General features: G+C 42.5%; 2 protein-coding genes across 5 annotated transcripts; both read right to left on the bottom strand.

The window, feature by feature from the left end:
- Positions 1 to 845: 845 nt before the first annotated feature.
- Positions 846 to 17,243, bottom strand: golim4a (golgi integral membrane protein 4a). 4 transcript variants are annotated; one of them, XM_083695824.1, is made up of 16 exons: positions 16,544 to 17,243; positions 12,171 to 12,245; positions 11,931 to 11,980; positions 11,595 to 11,648; positions 11,362 to 11,512; positions 10,969 to 11,051; positions 10,799 to 10,882; positions 10,019 to 10,222; positions 9,528 to 9,809; positions 7,659 to 7,951; positions 7,378 to 7,454; positions 7,110 to 7,198; positions 6,748 to 6,930; positions 6,513 to 6,581; positions 6,342 to 6,434; positions 846 to 2,807 (listed from the first exon to the last, which is right to left on the bottom strand). In XM_083695824.1, exons 1-16 carry the CDS (start codon positions 16,728 to 16,730, stop codon positions 2,655 to 2,657), a joined length of 2,127 nt encoding a protein of 708 aa, XP_083551950.1. In that variant the 5' UTR covers positions 16,731 to 17,243; the 3' UTR covers positions 846 to 2,654. The 4 variants fall into 4 exon arrangements, with proteins under 4 accessions (XP_083551950.1, XP_083551951.1, XP_083551952.1 ...); XM_083695825.1 differs by lacking the exon at positions 6,342 to 6,434; XM_083695826.1 differs by lacking the exon at positions 6,748 to 6,930.
- A 407-nt stretch (positions 17,244 to 17,650) lies between these two features.
- Positions 17,651 to 26,020, bottom strand: LOC310823503 (lysosomal amino acid transporter 1 homolog). The gene is made up of 8 exons (XM_083696373.1): positions 25,926 to 26,020; positions 25,061 to 25,488; positions 24,531 to 24,660; positions 24,248 to 24,335; positions 23,607 to 23,716; positions 23,013 to 23,108; positions 22,382 to 22,567; positions 17,651 to 21,851 (listed from the first exon to the last, which is right to left on the bottom strand). Exons 2-8 carry the CDS (start codon positions 25,255 to 25,257, stop codon positions 21,735 to 21,737), a joined length of 924 nt encoding a protein of 307 aa, XP_083552499.1. The 5' UTR covers positions 25,258 to 25,488; positions 25,926 to 26,020; the 3' UTR covers positions 17,651 to 21,734.
- Between the last annotated feature and the right edge of the window lie 293 nt (positions 26,021 to 26,313).

Below are 26,313 nucleotides of genomic sequence, written 5' to 3'. Positions count from 1 at the left end.
CCCCCCGCTTATTTAGCCTTCATATTTCAGTAGCCTAGTAAAAAAAGAAGAAACATTTCACAGGTTAGAATCCTTCCTGTATTGGCCTGTTCCTGTGCACGTCTCCTGTCCTAACTTTTATATTTCACTCCTGTAGCAGTGCCCCGCAAGATTCCTAGCCTGATGTCACCCTCTAATAGACAACACGTGTCATGTATGAAACTTTAGCGTTATCTAGTTTCAGCATCAGTCCCATCAGAGAATCTTTAACATACAGTATATAATGGTCTACTTATCTTGAATTCTTGATTCTGAATGGCACATACCATTTGAACTAGCTATGCATTTAATTTAAATAAGAGTTACTACCTAACTTTACCTATAGTGTAATTGCTTTCCACCTGGAAGGCTTCAGCATAATGTCCATTTGCGTTGAAAGAATAAACCCTCAGAACTAAATCAAGTTTAAACTCATCTACTGTTGGGAAATCAGCACAGCCTTTTTTCCTGTGTAGACTCAGTTAAACCAATGATCTTAATAAACTGACAAATACCTTACATAGTTTATGGAACAACAATACAAGGCATGATGTCTTAAAGCGTTACGTGATTGGCTGGAGAAAAATCCCGCAAAGAGCTTCGATTTCAGTGGAGATAGCTAACTCATTAAGCCCCCGCTTAAGCCCAGTATTTGTGAATCGTTTTCCGTGTACAAGCGGAAAGTTAGTGCCAAAATTCTGTAAACGAATGTAAACAGATCCACAGACTTAATGTCATCAGCAAATGCAGATTTGACAGTTCTAACTCAAGCAATGCTTTAAAAAAAAAAAAAAGAAAAAAAAAGAAAAAAAGATGTTTGTCACTGCTTTCGTTTTTATTCACACATCATGCCGTTTGTTTACACATTTTAGAGCATTTATTCAAGTCATTTTGCATTTATTCAAATATTTTTAACGAACACAGATCAAGATGTGCTTGTTTGTGGATAGTGAATTCTATTTGTGCTTTGTGTGTTTTGTTCACGGATCATGGTACACATTTGTGAATTGTATTCTATTTATTTATGATAATATTGGCAGTAATCTATCTCCATAAGAGATACACAGATACAGACACACACACACACACACCACCTGGTGTGTATTGATCTAAGATAGTCTACTCCCCACGGAGGGAAGAAAATGAAAACTTCTCCAGGCAAGGAATGAGTGTGTGTGCGAGTGTCCAGCTTACTATTAGCACTGTAATGAGTTACCTGTTACACTTACACTTGAAATTTCCACAGGCATGTGACACTACAGCAGAGGAAGAGACAGAAGAGAGAGATAGAGATTGAGATTGAAGTGGTGGGTTGGGGACAGTGGAGAGGTTGTTTATTTGACATAATTTGAAGTAATTTTCTCTTTCCCTCTCCATCCCTTAATTTATTCTTAATTTCATTTTCCAAATTAGGAACCAAACACAAAAAAACATTCCTGCTGGTTAGATCTCGAAAACTGCCAATATCCATGAGGAGAAATAAATACATCTGAAATCCTTCACCATTTTTATTCCACACTCATAAACGTCCTCACATTTTCAACAACCACATTCTCATTTTCATTGTTTTACCAAATATACCTTTTTTCAAGTAGGTGAAAAAATATGTACAAATGTATGTCTTTATATCTCTATACATTGTACAGTAGCCCTACAGTAAGGATCAGCTGGAGAGTTGGATTTATATTTCTAATTTGGATGAACAGTTAAGGGATGGAGACCCTCTTTGTACCAAAGACAAGACACCATCTAAGTAAGGGACTCATTAGTCCTTAGCAAGGTATAGCAACAAGACCCACGATTGGAGAAGCAAAACATTAGGTTCAGATTAATTATCATTTTTTTGGATTGACACTTGCAATATGGGTCTCAATTGATGACATCAACCCATGATAAACTTGCATTCCTAGGGCCAAGTCGTAACTTGAGATCCTGGCACGCCACTTCAATTATTAAGTAAATGTCACAATAAAATCAATGCATGATTTACATGAATTCACATGCAGAAGTAAAGTTTAGGGTTGCGTTATTAGTGTATGTCTCTACTGATGCAGACACAGAAGAACTCTTTACCCCACCTTTAAAGATTGTCATAAATGTCATAACGACAATAAATAACAGAAGATTGTTCGATTGGAATGAAAGACCTAGTATTCATAATCACATACATTGTGAGGGAGAAAGGAATTTGTCAAGAAAGATAAAAGCAAACTTTGCATTAAAAACAAATATAAAATCCTGACAACTCAAATAGACATAAATTGTCCATCTCATCTCTTTCTGAACACACACAGAATACAGTAACATTACATTCTTGTGGTCTATCTGATAGGTAAACTGACAGACAGACAGACACACAGACAGATAGGTACAGTATATAGATGGATAGAAAATAAATTCCCAGTTCTGGCAGGAGTGTTCTGTCCATCTTCGCAGTTGAAGTTCATAAGTTCCAGTCCCACACTGATGGGGGAATTCCATCCCATCTCCAAACAGTTTATTCCGATAATTGCAATTGGAACACTGAGTGGGTGACTGTTTTTAATCCTTTGGGGGGAAAGAGAGAAGAGAGAGACCTGATAGGCCTTGAAGGGGCAGGGAAAAGGCACAACCATTGGTCAATGTCTCTGTCCACCTCACATCTCTGCCCTGCGATTGGTCCGCTTTTCCCGTCCAACAACCACCTCCTCCTCCTCCTCTTCCTCTTCATAATTATCCTCCTCATTATTCTCTCCTTCTTTTCTGTGCTCCCCCTCTTTTCCTGGGACCTCCTGGTCTTTAGCTTCATCCTATAGGGCGACACAGATGAAGAGAGTGATAATTTGAACTATGAATTCACCTGGAAGTCTCCTTAGACTTGAATATATTTTATAAAAGAGAACTAAATTTAGGAGAACTCTGCTAAAACAGGTGTGGAGCTGTTTAAAGGGGCAATGTTTTGGAATGGAGACAAGTGGAAACCTCTGGAATAGCCACAAATAGAATGTTCTAGAGCAGTAAGGGGAGAATGTGGAACACTGTCAGATGGACCAGTCTAGATCAGTGAGGGGCAGCATTAGGGAACAGTGGCAGAGCATTCAGTAGTTTAGCTGAGTGAATGGGACTGAGGTGAGCTCTCTCTGATTGAAGCAGGGGTAACCAGAGACCCCCAGCGACACTGCATCCCTTCCTCTATTCATCCACTGGAACACCCTGATCAGGCTATAGTTACACAGACAACAAGGCCATGCATAATCTACCCACCATGCTCAACCACAACCTCACTGTCACGGGAGGACTTTGGAACTGCCAGTCAGCGGTCCGGAAAGCAGAGGCTATCTCAGCCTATGCCTGCTTCATGTCCCTCCACGTCCTTGCTCTCACAGAGACATGGATTACACCGGATAACACAGCTACTCCGGCAGCCCTCTCTGATGCCTACTCCTTTTCTCATTCCCCTAGACTTTCTGGTTGAGGGAGAGGAACAGGACTCCTCATCTTGCCTAAGTGGTCACATAATGTCCTTCCCCTGTCCATGTCCACCTTCGAATTCCATGATGTTTCTGTCACCTCCCCTGTCAAACTTCACATTGTTGTTATCTATCATCCACCAGGACAGCTTGGCCACTTCTTAGATGAGATGGATGTCCTTCTCAGCTTCTTCCCTGAGGACGGCACACTGCTCACACTACTGAGTGACTTCAACATCCAGTCTGAGAAGCTTCGCTCATCTGGAGCACTTGACCTTCTCTCCTCCTTCGGCCTTACCCTGTCCCACTCTCCTCCGACTCAAAGCTCGACCTTGTCTTCACCAGATCCTCCCATATCTCCAACCTTACTGTTACCCCTCTTCCGGTTTCTGATAATTTTGTATCCTTCTCCCTTCCTCTCAGATCCTCCCCCTCCCAGTCAGTCTCTACCCACACTGTATCCTCTCGTCACAACCTGTGTACCCTCTCACTCACCGCTTTCTCTTCCTCTGTCTCATCCACCCTACCCTGTGTTGAATCCTTCTCCCTTCTATCCACTGATGCAGCCTCCTCCACCCTCCTGTCCAGTCTTTTCTCATCCTTCGACTCTCTCTGTCCACAGACCCCCTGGCTGTCTGAAACCCTGCAAGCCTGTAGAATAGGGCTCCGGGCAGCTGAGAGGAAATGGAGAAAAACTGGCCTCCCTGATGACCTAGAACCTTATCTCTCTCCTCCTCAACTACACCTCATCTGCATCAGCTGCTAAAGCTTCTTACTACCATTCCAAAATTTAATCCTCTGCCTCTGACCCAAGGAAACTGTTCTCCACATTTTCCTCACTCCTCAACCCTCCCCCTCCTCCCTGTCTGTGGATGACTGTCACCTACTTTGAAAAAAGGGTTGACATTAGCAGCTCTTTCCCTCTACCTCTCACCAACACTGCTACCTCTCCTCCCAAACCCACTGCGCTACACCTGGTCTCTGGTTTAGCAGATTTTTCCCCCCTCTCCCCTGATGATGTTCTAAAACTGGTCACATCCAAGCGGGCAACCACCTGTCCCCTCGATCCTATCCCCTCCCCTCTCCAGTCCATCTCCAAAGACCTCCTTCCGTTCCTTACCACCTTAATCAACTCCTCTCTATCCACAGGATCTGTCCCAGCTGCCTTCAAGACAGCCAGAGTCAAGCCTCTTCTCAAGAAACCAACTCTTGACCCGGCTGCTGTCCATAACTACAGACCGGTGTCCCTTCTAACCCTTATCTAAAACCCTTGAATGTGCTGTCTCTAACCAACTGTCTTACTACCTCCTTCAGAACAACCTCCCTGAACCTCACCAATCCGGCTTTAAGGCTGGGCACTCTACTGAGACTGCTCTCCTTGCTGTCACGGAGGCCCTCCACTCTGCTCGAGCTTCCTCCCTCTCCTCTGTTCTCATTCTTCTGGACCTGTCCGCAACATTCAACACAGTAAACCACCCAATACTTCCCTCCACCCTCTCAGAATTGGGCATCTCTCTCCTGGTCTGCACTCTGCACTTTCCTGGTTTGCATCCTACCTGGCCGATCGCTCTTACCAGATCGCTGTCCTCTCCACAAGCCCTCACCACTGGGGTCCCCCAGGGCTCTATCCTAGGGTCCTTACTGTTCTCCCTCTATACCAAATCTCTTGGCTTGGTAATTTCCTCACATGGTTTCTCCTACCACAGCTATGCAGATGACACTCAACTCTTTCTCTCTTTCCCCCCTTCTGACTCACAGGTGGCAACAAGTGTCTCATTTCTGCTTGGATGTCAGCCCACCACCTCAACCTTAACAAGAGTGAGCTGCTCTTCCTCCCAGGGAAAGCCTGCCCACTCCAAGACTGAACATCCGAAGGATACGTCCATTCCTCACCAGAGAAGCAGCACAACTTTTGGTCCAAACACTTGTGATCTCTCGCCTTGACTACTGCAACGCACTCTTGGCCGGTCTCCCGCCTCCACCATCAGGCCTCTGCAGCTCATCCAAAACGCTGCCGCCCGTCTGGTGTTCAATCTCACCAAATTCTCCCATGTCACTCCCCTCCTCTGCACCATTCACTGGCTCCCGGTAGCAGCTTGCATCAGATTCAAGACCCTGGTGCTTGCCTACTGGGCGGCAAAGGGAACAGCCCCTCCCTACTTGCAAGCAATGGTCAGCCCCCAAACCCCTACCCGATCACTCCGCTCTTCCACCTCGGCTGGCCGCCTAGCACTACCGCCTCTACGTGGACGCAGCGGCCGCACTACTCGGTCACGGATTTTCACTGTCCTGGCGCCCCGCTGGTGGAACGAGCTTCCCACTGCTGTCATGACTGCAGAGTCACTACCAATCTTCTGCTGTAGATTGAAGACCCATCTCTTCAGGCTACATCTTAACGGTCCCTCCTAAAGACCTCTTCACCCTCACTACCCCCCTGTACAAGTTTCTCTCTTGTTAATAAAAAAATAATAATAATAATTGTTTCCTTCTTCTAGCATTGTGACTGCCTATGGCCCCTGGTCTGAGCATTGATTACTTTATCTTATGATGACTGATGGATAGATGATTCACTTACTTAAACAAATGTATTTGTTGGAAGTCGCTTTGCATAAAGTCTGCTAAATGCCATAAATGTAAATGCATAAACTCACTCTGGAGTGCATGCAATCAGGCTCACACACGGGTGGAAGTGAGAGAACAAACAGACTGATAAATCACATAATAGAATGCGACAGTTTACCTCAAGGTTGCTTCAGGTGTCCAGTGTGAATTTTTAGACATTGTTCTGAAGTGCAAAACTTAGTGGTAGTGTTCTACAGTGTTCCTGTGTTAAACTGTTCTGCAGTTTTCCAAAGTACAGTATACATGACTCGCCTGTTCCCCATTTTCCTCGTTGTATGGATCTCCTTCCTCCTCCTCTACCTCCTCCTCCTCCCTCTTCTGTCCTCCAGCCAATTCCTCCTGGACCTAAACAATAGTCATGCAGTAATGTCTTAATTGTGTGTGTGCGTGCCTGTCTGTCTGTCTGACTGTCTGTCAACATACCTCATCCTCTCCCTCCTCCTGGTATTGCTCATCTAGGTTGTCCTCCTGCTGGTCTGGGTTTACAGCCATCTGCACACATAACCAGCACAACAATTACAATCTATTTCTCTCTTCCTCCCTCTATCCCTTCTGTTTAAATAACTACTGCTTTATTTTCTCTCTCTCTCTCTCTCTCTCTGTCTCTGTCTCTGTCTCTGTCTCTGTCTCTGTCTCTCTCTCTCTCTGTCTCTCTCACCACCAGTTCCTCATCTGCTGCAGGGCGGTTGGGGTTTGTGTCTGTGTGTTTGGCTGGGGCTGCCTCTTCCTCCTCTTCCTCCCTGTCTCTGTGCTGAGGCTGTTGCTCTTCTGCCTCCTCAAACTCATCTTCTCCCTGGTTATTAGGATCATCCTCAGGGTCCACCTCCCCCTCTACTGCCCCCTATAGGAGGAGAGAACAGTGGTGTGATACCATTCATATTTCAATTTCATAAAGGAATAGGTAGCTCAGCTCTTTGGATTATCAGGATTTAATGGGTGGGAAGACGGATAGAGGGATGGATGGATGGGTGACTAGATGGATGGGTGGCTATGGATGCATGCATGGATGGAAGATCTCACCTCCTGGTGCTGTGGTACTCTGTGGTCCTCCACATCCTGCTTCTCCTCCTCCTCATCCTCCTCCTCATGTTGCACATGTGTGTCCCTCTCTGTACAAACAGAGCAAACTGACACACCTGCCAACCAAACAAGCATGTCCCTCTCTGCGCACAGTCACAGACAAACTACTATAAATTGCGTAATAAGAGTGGATTTATTGGATGATATGACTGACTTGATTTATTTATTGATTAATAGGTTAATTATTTGATTGGTTGGTATCTCTCACCTTCCTCATCATCAATATGAGGGTCATCATCTTGCTGGGCAATGTCATTGTCCATGTTTTCATACTGACTCTTCTTCCTGAGCATCATATCACAGGGCAGTCAAAAAGAAATATCTGAACACTGTTTTAAACAAAATCCTTTAACATTGGAGTGTGTAATGGCTAAATAACTAACCTTAACTTGGTGTGTCTCAATAGTCTACAATAATACATTTGGAATAAGGCTTTAGATGCTGTACTCCTTGTGACCACCGTGTTACCCCTGCCCCTTGCCTGCTGACCTGAGCTGCTTCTCCCTGAGTAGCTGTTCCCGTCGGTCTGCCTCCCGGTGCAGCTGCTCCTCTTTATCCTGCTGCTCCTTCAGACGCAACTCTCTCTCCTTCTGCTCCCTTACTCTCTGGGCCTGGAGGGCTTCCTGGCGCAGCTGCAGCTGCCTCCGCTCCTGGGCCTTCTGGGCCTCCAGGCGCTGCTGCTCTTGCTGCTGCTCGTAGGCTGACTTCACATGCTTCCCTTGACTCTGGGCCTCCTGATGGAGCTGGCCTACCTGGGCAAGCTCCACATCTGCCTGTGGATCCTAAAGAAAGGGGGAAACAAGGTGACAATGACACAGCAGTCACAGTGTTGCTGTAACTCAGAGGTTATCACTAAGGAAAAGGACAGATGCTCTGACCAGCCTTAATAGACCTAATCATTGACATTTCAAATATAGAAAGAAGCAAGTTGCAGGAACCTTTCCACAGTAGCATACAGTGCCCTGCGTAAGTAATGACAGTGAAGCAACTATTTCAGGGCACCAAAAGTAATGGGACTTTGACAGATGTTTCTGGTAAATCAGGAGTGTTCCATCACATTTGTGCAGGCATAAAAGAGCTGTCAATGTCTAGTATTGATTATAGGCTTTGTGTTTGTCTTTGGAGTCTGCTATTGGTGTCTGTCAACATGCGGACCAACAAGGTGTCAATGAAAGCTAAGGAAGCTATTATTAGGCTTTAAAATCTGAAACATAGCCAAACCTTAGGCTTGCCAAAATCAACAGTTAGGTAGGCCAAAGAAGACTTCTACAGTGGATGAAGTATGCTTACCATAATTAAGAAAAAACCCAAAACAACTGTCCCACAGTTCAGGAACACTCTCCAGTATGTAAGCGTGAATGTGTCAAAGACTACCATCTGCAGAATACGTCACCAGTGTAACCACAGCAGCTTCATTGCAAGGTGCAAACCACTAGTTATCCCCAAAAAGGATGGTCAGATTACAGTTGGCTAAAAAGAGGTCTGGAAAAAGGCTCTTGTGGACAGATAAGATGAATATTATCATGTACCAGAGTGATTGCAAGTGGAAAGTTTAGAGGAAATCTGCCCAAGATTTACAGCACCTCATATGTGAAACATGGTAGAGGGGGTGTTAGAGTATGGTTTGGGCATGTGTAGCTGCCACTAGAACTGGCTACCTTAATTAATAATGTTGCTGATGGCAGCAGCAGAATGTATTCTGAAGTGTACAGAAATATGTTGTCTGCTCAAGAACAAGCAAATGCCTCCAAATTAATTGGATGGCGCTTCATCATACAGTAAGACAATGACTGACAATGTGCTTGACTGGCCAAGTCAATCTTCAAACAACAAAGAAAACAACTGAAGATGGCTGCAGTACAGGCCTAGCAGAGCATCACCAGAGAAGACACCCAGCGTCTGGTGGGGTCAATGGGTTGCAGTTTTCTTTTACATGCAAAGGATTGTCGACCAAATAAAGCTGGAGAAGGAATGCAATAGTGAACATGTAAACATGAGCAAATAGTAAACATGAGTGCTTAATTTGGACATTATATTAATGTGTCCCATTACTTTTGGTGCCCTGAAGCAGGGGGGCTATGTATAAAATGTGTTAACATTTCTAAATGGTGAAACCAATATGTACACAAATACCATCAAATAAAAGCTGAGAATCTATACTTTAACCTCATAGTAATTGTTTGATTTTAAATGCAAACTTATAGAGCCAAAAGAAGAAAGCATTCTCCACTGTCCCATTACTTACGCAGGGCACTGTATATGATATATAAAGATGGGTTGTTATGGTTCTGATTCAGCACTAAAGCTGCTTTAATATGATTGTAACTGGTTCTGTTGAAGTTCTAAAGCCATTCTAACCGGTTGTGGTTGACGTCTCTGGCGGTCCAGAGCATTGTCGTCTGGTTGGTCATGTTCTACCTCCACCACCTCCTCCTCCTCCTCCTCCTCGCCCTGTGGTTGGTCAGATTCCTCCTCCAGCTTCTGGGGCTGTCCAGCTTGCTCCATCTCTTCCTCTGCAAGCTCTCTCCTCCTCTCCGCCTCCCCATCTCTATCCACCTCTTTCTCCCCCCCAGCATGGTGAGATACAGTAGGCTGAGGCTGGAGGTTTGGCCTGGCCACCTCCTCCTCCTGGTGCTCCAGCTGATGAAGAGGAAAGAAGGGTTAGAGAGAGATGGAGAGGGAGAGTGTGTTTTAACTTATTTATCTTAGTGCTTGCTTTGGCCTCTAAAATACAACACTGCTGCTTTTTGTTGACACCTGAACTTAAGTTACACACTCAGAGGTGTGTTTCCCATTTAAGACAGTACTTTAAACCCTGATGAGAATAAATACAGAATCGACTGCCATACCCTGGACTGCGTGTCCTGGTGCGCCTCATTGTGCGGCTCAGCCAAAATCCCTGCTGGTTGGGCTGGGGGCTGGGCTTGTTCATGAGGCTCAGCCAATAAGGCTGCAGGCTGTGCCTGTTGGTGGGTGGGGTTTTGGTCAGGGTGTCGTAGGCTGGGCATTCTGTTTAGAGTCTCCTTCAGCTGCTTAAACTCATCCACCTGCATCTGTGGGTGTGAACACAGGACCACTGTTACCCTGTTGTTATTCACCAAGGGTCCCCAAAACTACTGACTGTGAGCCATTAAATGTCTCTTGCCTCAAATCGCTGTCCTCCATCCCTGCTCAAAAACACTCCATCTCTCCACCCAAAATACACTGGGCGGACGACCATACATCTGCACATGAATTTTTATTTAAAAGCATCCCTATTCCAACCAACCTCCTATCCAACCCACAATAGTACGGTCCTCTCACCCCCCTTCTCACCAAATGGTCTAGACCAGTTAAGCCCCCACATATGACATCAAACAACCTCTCTTGCTTTCCCTATTAAACAAGCCACAGAATTCTTACATTCTTTCTCAACACTTTCACTTTCATTCTCTTTTGCTCCAGTCCCCCCCATTATATGTTCCCGGTCGATTGGCTACAGCATGCATTTGATGTGCCACTCACACTTACTGAACCCCCCTGAAGCTGAGGAGAGTGGTGTGTTTGTGTGTGTGTGTGTGTGCACTAGAGAGCAGATGAAGGAAAGGGGAGGACTCCCCTTTAGAGATGTAGCCCCTCTGCCTCCTCACCTGAGCTGCGGCCAGCGCACTCTTGTGGTCCTCTAGTGTCAGTGCAAGCTGGTCGTGGGCTAACTTCAGATCCTTGTGCTGGACCTGGACAGTAGAGGCTCACAACAGTTAGGCAACACACACGCATGTTCACACGCACACACACTTCCAGTAACATTCCATGCACTCACCCGTGAGTCCTGTAACTGCATGTGAATGTCCTGATGGGCTTTTCGCAATTGTTTATTCTCCTCCCGCAAGTTGTAGACATTCTCTGCAGTAATAGTATAAACAGATACACGTAAACATCATATTCCTATTCAATACGATATGAGAAGACATAGTATTACACATACACAAGCAGACTAGTAACTACCGAGAGATATGCATAGAAATTACTCCACTGCCATCAAGTGTCTGAGAACTGCAATACTGCCCAAAGTCAGAGGAGGGAGACAATTTATTTAGTATTCACAAACATCTTGAGATGGAGAGCCACATTGATATAGTGTGTGTGTGTGTGTGTGTGTGTGTGTGTGTGTGTGTGTGTGTGTGTGTGTGTGTGTGTGTTCGTCTGTCTGTACCTTTAAGCTTGGAGATCTCGGTCTCTTTAGTCTGTTGTAGTTTGTCAAAGCGGTCCTTGTGTTCGTCCAGTGCTCTGCCATGGTCTTCTCCTTGGATCTGATGCTGCTCCTGCAGGCCATAGTACTGCTTCTTCAAGTCCTCATGCTGGTTCTAAAGAGTGAGAGCGAGTGAGTGAGTGTGTTTCTTGTGTGTGTGTGTGTGTGTGTGTGTGTGTGTGTGTGTGTGTACCAACCTTCAGCATCTGGTGCTGCACATGTAAGGAGTTGAATCTGCTGCCGCCGTCTTGCTGTTTAACACCAAACAAACAAAAAAGATGCCACATTAACAACCACTGCCACAATACATCACGACAAACTCCACTATCAACAACACTCCCGTCATCAGAGGCATTTTAGCTAGCACGGCGGAAAGTGAATTTAGGAGCAGCTGCCCCCAGAACAACTGAAGAGAATACCAGAATCAACTAGAGCCGGACCCAAATGAGCATCTCTACTTCATACCAAGAACATGTGTTGAGTAAGTTCCAGTCTTTAACAGGACAAGAGCTGGAGACTATGGCCTACTGTACCTTCTCCTTGTTCAGCGACTGCTGTGCTTCAATTTTATACACCAGGTAATCTGTTCGAAAGAGGGGCAAAGATATATTATAGGATTCTTCTTGTCCCCAGAAAAAAACGAATCCATGTATCTTATCTATTGCATCTTCTATCTATCCATCTACCCATGCAGTAATGTGGTAATAGTAATAGTGTATTCTTCCTATACAGTGTGACAGTAGGACAGAGACTGCTGCTGCTGCTTCTCTCACCTTCTTTGGCCTTCTTGTGCTCAAGACGCTCCTTCTGCAGAGACTTTTCCAAGCGGGAGCGATGCTCATACACGACTGAGATAAGACAGAGAGTTTGAGTTTTAACACACCTTTATTGTACCCTTCAGGAATGGTACACATGTAGATGGCCACATACCTTGCCTTCTCAGAAAAGAAGACAGACAACAAATGAATAATACAAAATTAAACAAAAACAAAACCGAGGCAGAGAAAGAGGGATTGATGGATAAAGAGAGGGTGGAGAGATTGAGAGTGTTCTCATGGGGCCATCTGGAGTGTGCGCTAAACAGAGAGATGTGTGTGTGTGTGAGAAAAAGAGTCAATATGAATGAGAGCTCTCTATTTGTTCAAAGTGTGTGTGCTCTGTGTGTATTATGGCAATGCTCTTCCATTGACAGACAAGTGCAATATTCCACACTATGGTATTATTACTGAGATTCAGCCTGAGCTCCCACCACCTCTACCTTCTCTCCGGCGATCCCACTCATCCCTTCTCTCCTAGTTAAGCAACACCCACTTGGTTTTTCTCCACACTCCCTTTATTAATTCTCTTCTCCCACTTCACTTCTCTTCACCTTTTTCAAATGACAGAGTGACGAGGGTGTGTGCTCTGCCGTTAGAGTTGATGGAGTAAGCAACAACTCACAAATGAAACAAACAGGGAAAAAGAGTTAAAAGAAAAACAATGCTCTCAACAATGAATAATTCTCTCTCCCTCATTGATTGGTGATTTATCAAATAGATTATGTGGCTATTCTTTCTGTGAGCCTACTCAATACAGAGAGCAGACATGCACTCACTAGACTCCTGACAGAGCAGAGAGGCCAGAGCAAGGAAGCGAGGGAACAGAGGTGCCACACCTCCCAGACAGACATGAGTAATCTCCCCCTAAGAGGCTGACGGCATCCCTGGTTGGAGGCTCCATTAACATGCCTGGCAGAGAATGGGACGGGCTTACAGAGAAGAAAGAAGAGAAGAAAAAGAGGAGTATCGAAGTGGGAAGGAGTGTTACAAATAAAAAATTTACACTGACTAACAAAACTGGGCAGGCTTTTTTTTTATTCTGTAAATTATAAGCTACTAGCAGCAAACCTAATATTGAACCAGACAAGGGTAAACAACCATTTGAAACAACTACCAAGCTCTGCAAATTCATAAACCTAAACTGTTACACATCAAACAATAACCACTTCAATACAATCTAACAATCTAAAACAGTAAACCCGGTAGCCTGTAGGTACAATACAAAGTGTGGTTTCGGGGAGTATGAAAACCACATGAAAACAAGGGTAAAAATCCCACCCAACCTGTAATACAATTTGTTGTGTATGTGTCAATGTCAATGTAACCCTAACCCTTTTGTCTGCTTTCTTGGACTAGGTCTATCTTGAAAAATAGATTTCTCTCAATAATTCTAACTAAAACAGAAATAATACATTTTTGGTACATCTCAATAGTCTAAAGTGGCTTCCCTTTCTTTGTATCATCCCTTCATGAGCACTGATCTGAGAAAGAGAGCCATATGAAGGGGAGAGAGAGATGCAGGTGGAGTCTTATAAGACTACTAACTTCTTCATAGTGCTCATCAGCAGTTCTCAGTGCCAATGATGAGGCCATATTAACCAGACTCAGTCACAGACACACCCTCACTCTGGGTCAGATGGATGATAAGGCCAGCAAGGACAGAGATAAACTGAGATAAACACACGCACGCACGCACCTCTCTCAGGCTCTCTCTTTCTGTAAGAAGACAGAGAGAAATGGAGGAGACATAATAAGAGAGAGAAGTAGAGAAAGAGTGCGTGAGCTGAAGAAAATGCTGCTAAGGGAGAGGGAGACAGAAGAAGAGTGTGGCCAAGGAGAAGAAGAGAAAGAGAAATTAGATGGCACTAGATGAACAACCTTACTGAGTCAAGCGGTCCAACCCAGACAAATCACATGTTGTTTTAGCCCTCAATCTAATACACTTATTTTACACTGAACTTTTAAACATATCACAATTCCTTTTTTACCTTCTGTGGTGCATCCATGCACACCTCAGTGAGCATGAGAACTAAGGTACTGTACCGTGAGAAACAGTGTATCAGAGAAATCAGCATGTCCCTTATGGTTTGTAAAGTGTATGGTCCGAAAGAACAAGGAACCACAGTATGACGGTGACCTAATTCCAGAGAGACAGGTAATTAGACAGGTAATTCCAGAGAGTGGAACTCAACTGGTTGTTCCACCTGGGCTTGGGGTGAAAATGAATAATATTACTTCTCCTGGAAAGCTGGTTCTACAACAAGACTAAGGACTCAAAAAGCAAATCTATAAGGCACAGAATCAGGCGATGGTGTGAAGACTGTGGAACAAGGTGTATAAACTCTCTTCTTGTGAAAACATGTGTTGTCTCCTTACACCTGTGTCCAGACTCAACATCTCCTCCAGGTGATGGAACTCTACACCTGTGTGACACCTGCCTGTTGTACATGCTTGACTGCAACTGTGGGACAAGCAAACACTCCCCGATTTCACACTATCGTATATACACAGCACATAAATTGCACACAAAAGAGTGAATGTGGGTTAGGGTTAGGTTAATATCATGCTGCTGCTTCTTTTAACAGATAACCAGAAGTAGGGAATGATATCTTCTGGATCATTCATAACTTCATTTGCAGGATGACCTCATTTAGAGAACAATAACACATCTATCTTTTAAAAGTTTTTCTAAGATACAAGGCCCTAGTAATAGTCCCTTTGGAATTCTTTTGGAATATTCTTATTGGAATATCACACCGGTGGATGTACAGTATGTTAAATGACTCCACTGTAAATGCTGTTGTGCAGTAGTACACCAGACGTTATCATGGCCAGGGGGAGACCTGGTCCATAACAAATAATGGCTGCTCTGTTGTTAAAACAGGAAACAGTGAATCGATACACTCTGCTCTCTTCTGCAGGCTATATGTAACAGCGGAACTCTAAATATAGGTCACATTAATGCAATCAACAGTGGTGTAGATATCGGATGACTGTGACTGAGGGGGAACCATCACTTCAGGACAATGTAAGCATTGGTGAGGTGAGTATCCTCTCAATGTAAAATGACCTATCTATTCATACACTTTCACTTTTTTAAAACTTTCCTTTAAACCACAAAATAAGACCTATTTGTACTGTAACCTAGATAATATATGCTTTAAAGTTGAAATTTAGCCTACCTACAGGAAGTCAGTGTCTATTGAACAAATATGTCCAATTTAGAAACAATGCACTAGCTCAACCAAACATCAGGCAGTAAGGTTGTTGCGGTAATAATCAAGGGTGAGTCTAATTGGCCAAAGCAGCTGTTCTGAGTGACCTTATGGCTTTTGAATGGCTTTCCAGTGATCTCAGCCAGACGATTAGGTGAGGTTTCCAGAGGTGCATCACAGGCCTCAGGACAGGGATGCCAGGTGTGTGTGTGTATTTAATTAGCCCATTTGACCCATGCCTGGAACGTATCCAGTGTATGTAAAGAATTTGATGTCCATAACTAGAAACCCCCAAACTCAAGCAAACTCAGACACCAGTGTAGCCTATATTTATGGCATCAGTGACAGATGACGTGTTCGGGAGAGCTGATGTCTTCTAGGCTATCAACAATGTTGGGAAAGCTATTCTGAAAATGTATTTAACTCGATTACCAATTACTTTACAAGGAAAGAAGTTTAACTACACTAAAGCTACCCTTGACAGAAATATAGTTTGTCAAACTAAAGCTACTTTGAAAAAGTAGTTCACTACATCAGAACTACCTGCCAGTTACTGAAAGATGACTAGTCCATGTGACAGAAAACGTGAGACTGAAATCACTGGGAGAGATAAAGGTGGAGCAAAGTGGGGAGACCGGAGGCAGTAAGACAAAATTAGTAGGGAAATTGAAACAACTAGGATTTGAATTAAGTTTAACTACCACCAAGCTACTGCAAAATGCAGTTATACTGACAGTTGAACTGCATGTAGTGGAACTACTGCCCAACACTGGCGATGGAGCACAAATCCATTCCCATCAGTGGGTTTAGCTACCATTACCATTGTTGCTGCTTATTCAGACTACCAGCCAGTAAGTCAACTTAAACTGAGCCACCCGGATAGCCAAGTGACAGACAGTGTACGCCGTGGTACTGTTGTGACAGTTTACACTGGCTACATTGTTGCAACATTGACCGTCACATGTAATATGAATGAAATAGATAAGGAGATTCTAGCCGAGCAAAAAAGTAAATTTGGACTGACGTTCTATTTCTCCCAAATGTTCTTTTATGTAGTTGATTCTCCTCAGCCCACATAAACACCCAGCAATATCAACACTTGCAAGTGTTTACCTTGCAGCTGCGCCGACAGTGACTCTTGATGCTGTTGGTACTTCAGTGCCATCACTTCCGTCCTCTTCAGCTGTTTGTGCATCTCATACGATATCATCCCTCCGTAGATCATCCCGAATACCACGGTGATAAGCAAGAGACACTGGAAGATCCTCCTCTGCCTCCGAGAACACACTCCGTTCCCCATTGTAGATCGCTGCCCTCCCCGCCGCCTGCGCAGGCAAGCCCCGTCACTTCAGTGGAAAGTTCTAAACTTTCTATCCTTGTCCAACTTTTGGAGTCTCCTTTTCACCTTACTCCCCAAGCATTATAACAGGCTGTATATAGGTATAAAATAAACTTTAGTGTTGGAATAGGCCTACGTTTAGTGAAGACATTGCATGCATTCTTTCATATTATAAAAAATAATCAAGTCACTTTCGCGAATCCAGTTTCTTGCGACTTCAAAGGCAACTCAGATTTGCGCTTGACTACACACACACATCAAACTCTCAGATATTTCCTGAAAGGCGTAATTGTAGGCAACAGTGCGCGTCCAGAACTCCTTTATAAAGTACTTTCTGTACTAAGAACTAATACAAAAGTAGCAGATTTCCCGTGCATAGCTTTCAGTCTTTGCCGATTCCCTGAAAAGTATAAATCCCCGATATCACCGACGAGGCCTACACGGCACCTTTAATTTTAGTTACGTGTCACCTAAAAAGCAGCTGCCGTCCAACAGCAACCCTCAAGGAAGTCCCTCCTACAAATTTCCCTATTACCGCCCTTTTCGGAATAAACTTTGCCAATTGGTCATCCAGGCGTTCGTTCAAACGATAAAATCAGTGGGTCAGACCCCTTTTGGAATGTGTGGGCAGGGTCGGTTGTGAGCTCGTTCCCCCGGCATTTATTTTACAACCACGCCCATATAAAATAAGCCAACACAGTATAGTCATTACATTGGCATAATAGATGTCTCTGAAAAACACCATCCCTTTCTAAAATAGTGTTGATGTTATAATACATTTAATTGGATACAGGCTGTGTGTGTGTGTGTGCGGGTGAAAGAAAGAAAAACATGTAAGAGCACACTTCACTTACATACAACTCCAGACACACATAGGATATTGCACTTTTATTAAGATCCATGAGATACATCATAATGCTGTAATTGTCTACCATGTTCTAAATTGTAGTATGGACAAAACACTGTCAATGTGTACAATATAGCTTAATAGTAACATAAAATCGTGTGTTAAATGATTACCATGTAATCTTTAGTATAAATATACATCTTAGAAGAGAAATACAGTGTCATTATTCAAGTATAAAATAATCTCATAAATATGACTTGTTCTAGAGATTTCAAATTGTAACTTGAGATCTACATAACCAATTCAAATGTAACTTGAGATCTACATAACCAATTCAAATGTTTACACAAATCCATTGATATCAATACGTGATTTATGCAAAAATCAACTCAAGCGTGGATCTGAGGTTACAGTTCGGGTCATAGTAAATAAATAAATAGTGCCATACCATGTTTCATTAAAAGTTGTCTACATCATTTAGGCGACACACATACAAAAGAGGCCAAGCTTGGAGCTACAGTAAGCGGAATGATGAGGTAATAAAACCACCAATCACTTACAATATAAAAATACTATGCAAAATCCACCCCAAAATAAATGTACTAGTAATATACTGTATATATTTTGCAGAAAGAAAATAAATGCAGTAAATGCTGCTCAGTGAACTGTCTTTTCCACATTACAAAAAGTCAGCATTTTCCAAGACACATTTATTGCTTTAACCGCCATTGGCTGAAAAGGTCTGAGTCCATCATAACCAATCACGTAACTAAAGTAAGATAATCTCAATAAATAAATACTTTGTGTCATCAACATTTTGTAACATTAATCACAGCCTTTATATTTCTGTTAAAAGCTATGATTTCATATTTTCACAAGGAATTGCTCTTTATGACACTTGATTTAGCTTACTCAGAGGGCCAGAATGACAGTTTCTCACTTTTGGAACCATTCCATTGGTCCTAAAGTGCAAACTACACCCTCCCAGCGCACTAGGTGAGCTAAATCAAGTGAGCCTACTGAAAGACGAGGTAGAGAAAACTGTGCAGGTGCTTATAAACCAATCACATTCATTTACTGATTGGGTAATAACAGTGATGACACCATAAATACAAAAAAAGCAACATCATTGGTCACTGGCAATTCTATTCACTCATTGCAGAATCTTAATAAATAATGGTATATTATTATAAAAATGTTTACCAATAGAAGCAAAGACTGCAAAGTCTGTTCTTTAATCATTTTTGACTGAATGCTGCTACAGACATAATGAATGCTATAAGAAACTCCATAAATAGGGGTAAGAAGGCTGAGTTTAACCCTATTCCTTATTTAATTTCAGATCAATAATGATTAGGGAGAGGAAGCGATATTAGCATGGCTGTTTTATAATAAGATAAGTAATTAGTCCACAAATAGTCCACTGCAGCACAGATAGAGAAAAGGTTTTTTTCCCAGAAAAGTTTAAAGATGGTTAATTGAGGATGATAGATAGATCGATCAGCTGTGAAGTTAAAAAAAAAAGTGAGATAGTAGGGTGGACCCTTGGATAAAATATGGTCAGACCGTAGGATAGCCAGAGAGATGAGAAAGGTTTAGATGGATAGAGAGAGAGAGTGTAAGATGTTTTAATTGGGGAAGAACTGGTTGCCAAGAGAGTGCATTGTTGTGTAATCATTGTGAGAATGAGTTATGCAGATTTCATGCTGTTTTTATTTAAGTGTCCTGAAAGTTCCATGGCAGTTGCAGTAACAAAGGAGCTCACAGAATGTTTGCTGGATATGACTTTTTGGGGTTACTAAAAGCTTAATAGCGCAATATGTTTAATAGGTATCAGAAAGCTTTTATCAGGGTTAATGATTGAGTTTTTGGCACATTTTACAGTTTGATTGGCGTGAATAGCTTGAAAGGTGAAAAGCAGTGGTGGTCCAAAAATTGCATCTTTTGGTTTCCATTGACCTTCAAGTTAGAATTTGCACTTTCAAGTTTGAATAGTTTAAAAAGTATAATGAGTTTGAAAACTTTTGCAACACGAGATAGAGGTCTCTGCATGTTTTAAAGTTGAATTAGTGAGAATCACTTAAAAGTTGTAGGAGTAGCAGCAGTGGAAAGATTGGGAAGAAAGAGAATAATAACTAGAAAAAGTTCCAGAGGAAACTTTGTGGGCTTGCAATGTCTTATTTTGGTAGTGGAAAAAGTGTAACAATGGTTTGGATGATAGATAGATTTGCTGGGTTGTTGAAAGAAAGTGAAATGTTTTGGTTGGTGGGTGGGTGGGATGGATGGAAGGATAGATAGGGTACGATAGCCAGACAAATGAGAGATAAATAGATAGGATGAGCCTGGGGTAGTTCAGTGGAATAGGTAGAGAGTGGGTTGGTTGAGTGGTTGAGAGTGGTAGAGCTGGTTTGTTAAGTGGTTGAGAGGGGTTTCAGAAGGGTAGAATTGGTCGCAAAGAGAGTTCATTGTTGTGTAATCATTCTAAGAATGTGTTCTGCAGGTCTCCTGTTGTTTTTATTCAAGAGTTCTGAAGGTTCCATAGCAGTTGCAGTAACAATGGTGTCTCTCAGAATGTTGCTGTAATCAACATTCCACCATGTTAACCAGATTTTTTAGAGTTACAAAAAGCTTAATAGTTTAAAAAGTTTAATAGGTATCAGAAAGCTTTTATCAGGGTTGATAATTTTGCGTTTTTGGTAAATGTTACTGTTGGATTGGTGTGAATAGCTTAAACAGTGTAAGAGCAGCGGTGGGTCAAAAATGTAATCTATTGGTTCCCATAGACCTCCATGTTAAAAAGTGCACTTTAAAGTTTGTATAGTTTAAAAAGTTTAATAGGTATCAAAACCAAAAACCTCTCTGCACGTTGTAAAGTTGGATTGGTGTGAATAGCTTAAAAGTTGTAAGAGAAATAGCACTGGGAAGAATTTGAAAAATACTATTAAGTATTACGTATTTCAAGAGTTGGACTTACTTGAAGCAAGCCCACCTAATAAGTATGTGGAAGAACAATTGTTGGACTTACTGATGCAAGCCCACTAATAAGAAGTATAAGCAAGAATAGATGGACTTTCTGAAGCAAGCCCACTAATAAAGGAAATACTGTTTGGACTGAGCCAAAGAAACAACACCCCTAACAGTTTTACAACTACCAGTGCAGCACATGTATTATATAAAAGGCACAGTTGATAAGGCTTCTCAGAGAACGGGGCTCATAACACTGCATAACACACTTCTGAATGCTGCCACACCCACAGAACCTGACCAGCTCTAAACAATGCTCGTACTGCAGCTCACATGCACAGGTTTTGAATTACAGGTCACTTCCCAAGCGCATAATAGGCTTTGGCTCCCACAAAATTGTTACCGATATTTATGGTCTTCAACCCCATTCCTTTTCGGGACACTTCAAAAGATTGTAGAATTTGAACCCTGAGCCTATATTGCCACTGTAATATGACCCCCCTAAACCTACATACAATAACAGCCACTATTATGGTCCCCTATTATACTATTTACCTTGACAACAACATTGTGCGAACAGCATACAAACCTTTTTGCCCTGTAACTTTAAGTCCAGCTGAGGAGTTGCTATGGCAGCATAAGAGAGCATAATCATCAACAGCATATATGAATATAAGATCCAATACGGCAATTAATATCAAACAATATGCAAAAAGCAACCTTTCCTTAAATTACATTAATCTTGTTGGATCGGTGTCAATACAATGTAGGGGAATGGGATTTAAATCTGCTGTCAGAGTACTGCAATATGGAACAACCTTTAAAATCTGTGGTGCCGACTTAATTGCACATTAAGAGTAGATCATATCAACCCCCTTACACAGAGTGAGTTGAGATTAAATGACTAACAACAGAAATAAACTGTAAAGGTAAGCTTACACAGAAATACCATTGCATATTCAGGTTTCATATGTAAAACAAAAAATTCATATCATAGGATTCTGTTTCTCAATTCCTTTAGGAGGGGATATTGGAGGAGTTTCACATTTGAAGAGATTGAACACTGAATGTGAAACCTAATTAACCTAATGAATGTCCTCTAATGATCCTGTTCTAAAATGTCCACTATTTTGAACTTCCATACCGTTGTCACTCTAGAACATTGACAGCTCCTCCTCTTCACAGAGCAGAGGCTCCACTTCAGGAACCTTGAGCTGCTGGCTGGTTTTACTAGAACGGTTCTTCCTGTACATGATGAACTGGGCAGTGACCTAGGAGGGTTAAGGGTCATTTAGGAACACACACCAAAACAAGTACACACATCTAAGGCCATGCAAACTTCATTAATTGTTTAACAGATTATTTATTATATATTATACATTATTTGAAATTACTGGGATAATAGACTGTGGCTTTAATGAAAATGCTGCTATAACACCAGCCACGTTTGACCTGAAACCTATAAAACATATTCAATTGTAGCCTAATAATGTAGCCTAAAATACAACACAGCCTGTTTAATACCTCAGTCAGACTATCTTGATTATCAGCCAGTGTGTCTAACAGCACCAAACTGTAAACTACTTGAGTTACAAAATATGAAATCACTTGTTTTTGTTTTGTTAAATCGGGTCTTGCCTTATATACAAATCTAAACTAACTCTGAGATTCCTAACTTTGAATTCTATGAATTATAATAAACAGGTCTGCTAACTGACTATATTACTACGACTTTTATAACTGTATGTGGTGACACTGTCAGTGGGTTCAACCTGATCATCCCCACTGTGATGAAGGATACCAGGAAGTCCAGTAGCAGAACTCCAAGGCTGCCTATGAGCCAGGCCAGGTGTTTGAGGATGAAGGTCTGTTTGGAGCCTCTGAGTGCCGGCAGGACCACCATCAGGCTGAGCCCATATGTACCATTCCCCATCATTGCCAGGGCAAACAGCATGTACGATGTGCCCTCTGTAGACTGCCGCTTAAACTGGACAGAAAAGGTTAAAGATGATCTAACATTCGACTGTTCACCTGGTATTTAGCTATACAATGAGTTATTATGCAAACTTGTTATGATGGAATGATGGTTATCATTCTTGTGTGCTTGGTTATTGAGAATTCCAACACTAATGCATATCCAAAGGGGTAATATTGTTTGTGTGTGTGTGTGTGTGTGTGTGTGTGTGTGTGTGTGTGTGTGAGAGAGAGAGAGTGTGACCATGCCCAGGAGACCATGCCCAGTTATCCCATTGTTATCCCTCCCTCCTTCACACCAGGAGGCAGACCAGATGCTTTAACATCCACTGTACAAAACACCATTGTCTGAAAAATCTGGTTTTCATTTCATCACTCATACAACAACATTCTCTCCCTTTCCCTTTTCTCACACATGCAGCACAGAGACGCAGTGAAACGATCAAACTCTCACTCACGTTTTTATAGAGCTGTGGGAAGCGAGAGGAGAGGTAGAAGATAGAAGCCAAGTATCCACACACATAGCCGGATATCTCCACACTGTTAGAGGCACTCTAGAGAGAGAGACAGAGACAGAGAGGGCAAGAGCAAGAGCGGGAGCGAGAGGGACAGAGTTTTAACAAACCATTATTTGCACACAAAGTGAATGTTACATGTGTACATGACAGCACACATTGCCTTTTTAGAAAACAAAACACCACCACCACCACAACGGATCTACAAACAGGAATTCCCCCTCTACCACAGAACACACAGCTCCCCTAAAGCCCCACTTCTCCTCTAACACAGGGAGATTCTTTACTGCCATGAAATACACAGTTTTCCTGCTTAAGAAGATTGCCATCTTTGCCTGCCCTAGTAGAAAATGTACAATATTACATTTTAGTTTTATGCTGTAATAATAAGCAAAAAATAAACAGTAGTGGTGAGAGAGAGAGAGTAGAGAGAATATAATGACAAACACTTTTACTGAACAAGACTGAATTCAAACACTAACTCAATCTTCCACTGACGACACATACACACACCCACACACACCCCCCCACACACACCTGCGTGTCAGTCGAGGTGGTGTTGTCTGTGATGAGTTTGGGCAGAACCAGGAGAGCCACAGAAGCAGCCCCACACCACAGGAAACATACCCACTTCAGTAGAGGGTTCTCTGGCAAAGAGAGTGTGTGAAAGAAAGAAAGAAAGAAAGAAACAGATATGGGTCACTTTTGTCTTTAGGGTTAGGGTTCTCCCTTTTGGTATGTGATATAGTTAGCCAGTGTTGTAGAGTGTGACAACATACACGACAGTGTGTTTATTCTCTGGCCTATCTTGATATTTGGGAAGATTTACTGTCTTGCAGGAGGACCTGTGAGACAACTGCTAAACAGGGGGCTTCTCTCTCCCTCCCACAATGCTCATATACTGTACAGTCAAGTAATTCAATCATTGTTCCCTTTGTTTATCAGCCCTTTATTGCACAATGCACAAACAAAAGGGCTTTACAATATGCACATTTTCTAAAACCAGCTTTTAGTGCAAACTCTTTCACTTGAAAAAGTGAATATGAATGGAATTGCAAGCAGTGAGGCATTGCTTCACAAATAGCAAATTGGGAATCACAGTGTTTTCCTGGTCATAACTAGGACATCATATTACATTGAAGATCAAGTATCTCAACTAAATAAGTATTAGGACTTACTTCTGGCTGAGTTGTTTTTGATCTTGTAGTAGAGGAACTGAGAGATGAGAATCATATCCGTGAAGATGTAGAACACTACTGTGACTATCTGAGAGAGAAGAAGACAAGAAGAAGAAGAAGAAGAAGAAGAAGAAGAAGAAGAAGAAGAAGAAGAAGAAGAAGAAGAAGAAGAAGAAGAAGAAGAAATGTGAGGATACTGTACACTGTATATACCTACTGGGCTGGGCTACTAAAATAGCTGACCGATGGCTGCTGCTATAATGTTAATCAGTTATTGGTTTACCTGAATGGGGAGCTGGCTGGTCAGGTAGCAGCCTGTTAGGCTGCTCAGGTCTCCACTGATTAGAAAAAGCAGAAAGCCCAAAGACATAGCCTCCTCAACATTCCCATTACGATAGGCCTCATACACTTGTCTGAGAGTTGGAGAGAGGGAGAGAAAAAGTGTGTTGGATTAAAGCGCCTCAGTAAGGTGGTTTTGCAATGCCGCCACAACAATAACAAAAACAGGTTTGCACCAAGGCATTATAATCGTAATCTACTGTGCTACTTCATAAATGGTCTTCATAAGATTACATTTTTATTCATCCTCTATTTATCCAGGTTAGTCTCATTAGGATAAAATCTATTGTTCAAGAGAGACCTGGACATGCATTACATTTAGAGATAGTGGAGGTGTCATGTTATTAAATTGCCATTCTGGGCAAAACTCACATGCAAGCTTATTTTCCTTTGATGAAATCATAACGTTTCCCTATTATTCAAAACAGGACCGTAATAAAACATTACTACAACAACATTAGCCTATTTACTCACGGTAGTGTGGACAGCAAAAAACAGAACATGGAAATCAATCCGATAACCACGCTCCAGTATTCCCACACATTCTCCACGCATTCCTCGAAAAGGTATAGTATCCACGGAGTCCCGTTTGCACATACAGGCCGACTCAGAACGGAGGACAGGTTAGCGGCCACGTCTGCACTCTTCCCCGGGAAGCGGGCGTGGGCCATAGGTGCGACAGTTTCAGTCCCTCCGTCAGTCCCTCTACTTCCGTGGATGAATCCTTGGTTGAAGCGATGATGTGGAAGTTTTCCCTCCTCCACATAGACGTAGGGCTGGGGCGAACTTGTGATTCTGACTATGGCCAATTAGAGACGCACCACACCTATCGCAGTCCAAACAGAAGTTTGATTCCTTGTGCAGATGTCATTTGAGAGCAAAGCCTTGCTGAGTCATTTGGTCTGCAAGACAAACAAAACAAAAACAGATCTGAAAAACCACACGCATAAAACATGCATATTGGAATAGACATGATAATTTAACTGTACCAATCAATGAACTCCACTGACGCGACATTTGCATTTGGGGAGTGGGGTGTAAGCAACTGACGGTTACGTGCTATGGTGCCAGATGAGTCATGTTAGAGAGCTTGAGAGATCATCTTCAAAGGCAAAGCTGGTGCTGCTGTGCTAACTTCGGACAAGTATATTTGTAATGCATAATGAGCCAGGTTTTTTCAAAACGTTAGTACAAGCAAAACTCATAATTTGAAAGCAACATGGCTCAGTTGTTAGATGGGGAAATACAAATACAGGATACAGAATGAAATAGACAATTGAGATGTGACAAAGCATCTCACCAGAGATGTCAGTGTCCTCGGCTCTCATGTCTCTCTCACCTCTGGCACACTGGTATCTCGACCTTCACGTTACTGTGATCCAGCCTAGCCTACTTGTGATCATAACATATCTAAATTGAAGTGTCATATTTTCCTTATTTCACTTTGATGTTGTGGTTTCACTAGCTGTTGCTGTTGCCCATCTCGAGCCTCCGGAATGGCATCGAATTCCATTGTTTCACTTCCGTCTTTTCTTTAGAAGCCCAGTTCGAGAACAGGAATTTAGCGCCATCTGCTGGGAATATATTGTAGTGATGGTTTGATTGGGAATGAACAAATAATGTACACTCACAGATCACTTTATTAGGAACACCTGTACACCTTCTCATGGTGGAGTTGGTGTAATGGTGTGGGGAATGTTTTCTTGGTACACTTTGGGCCCGTTAAT

Source organism: Argentina silus (genome assembly GCF_951799395.1).
Source record: "Argentina silus genome assembly, chromosome: X".
In the NCBI taxonomy this organism is placed as follows: domain Eukaryota; kingdom Metazoa; phylum Chordata; class Actinopteri; order Argentiniformes; family Argentinidae; genus Argentina; species Argentina silus.
This window is presented reverse-complemented; position numbering and strand designations above follow the sequence as displayed.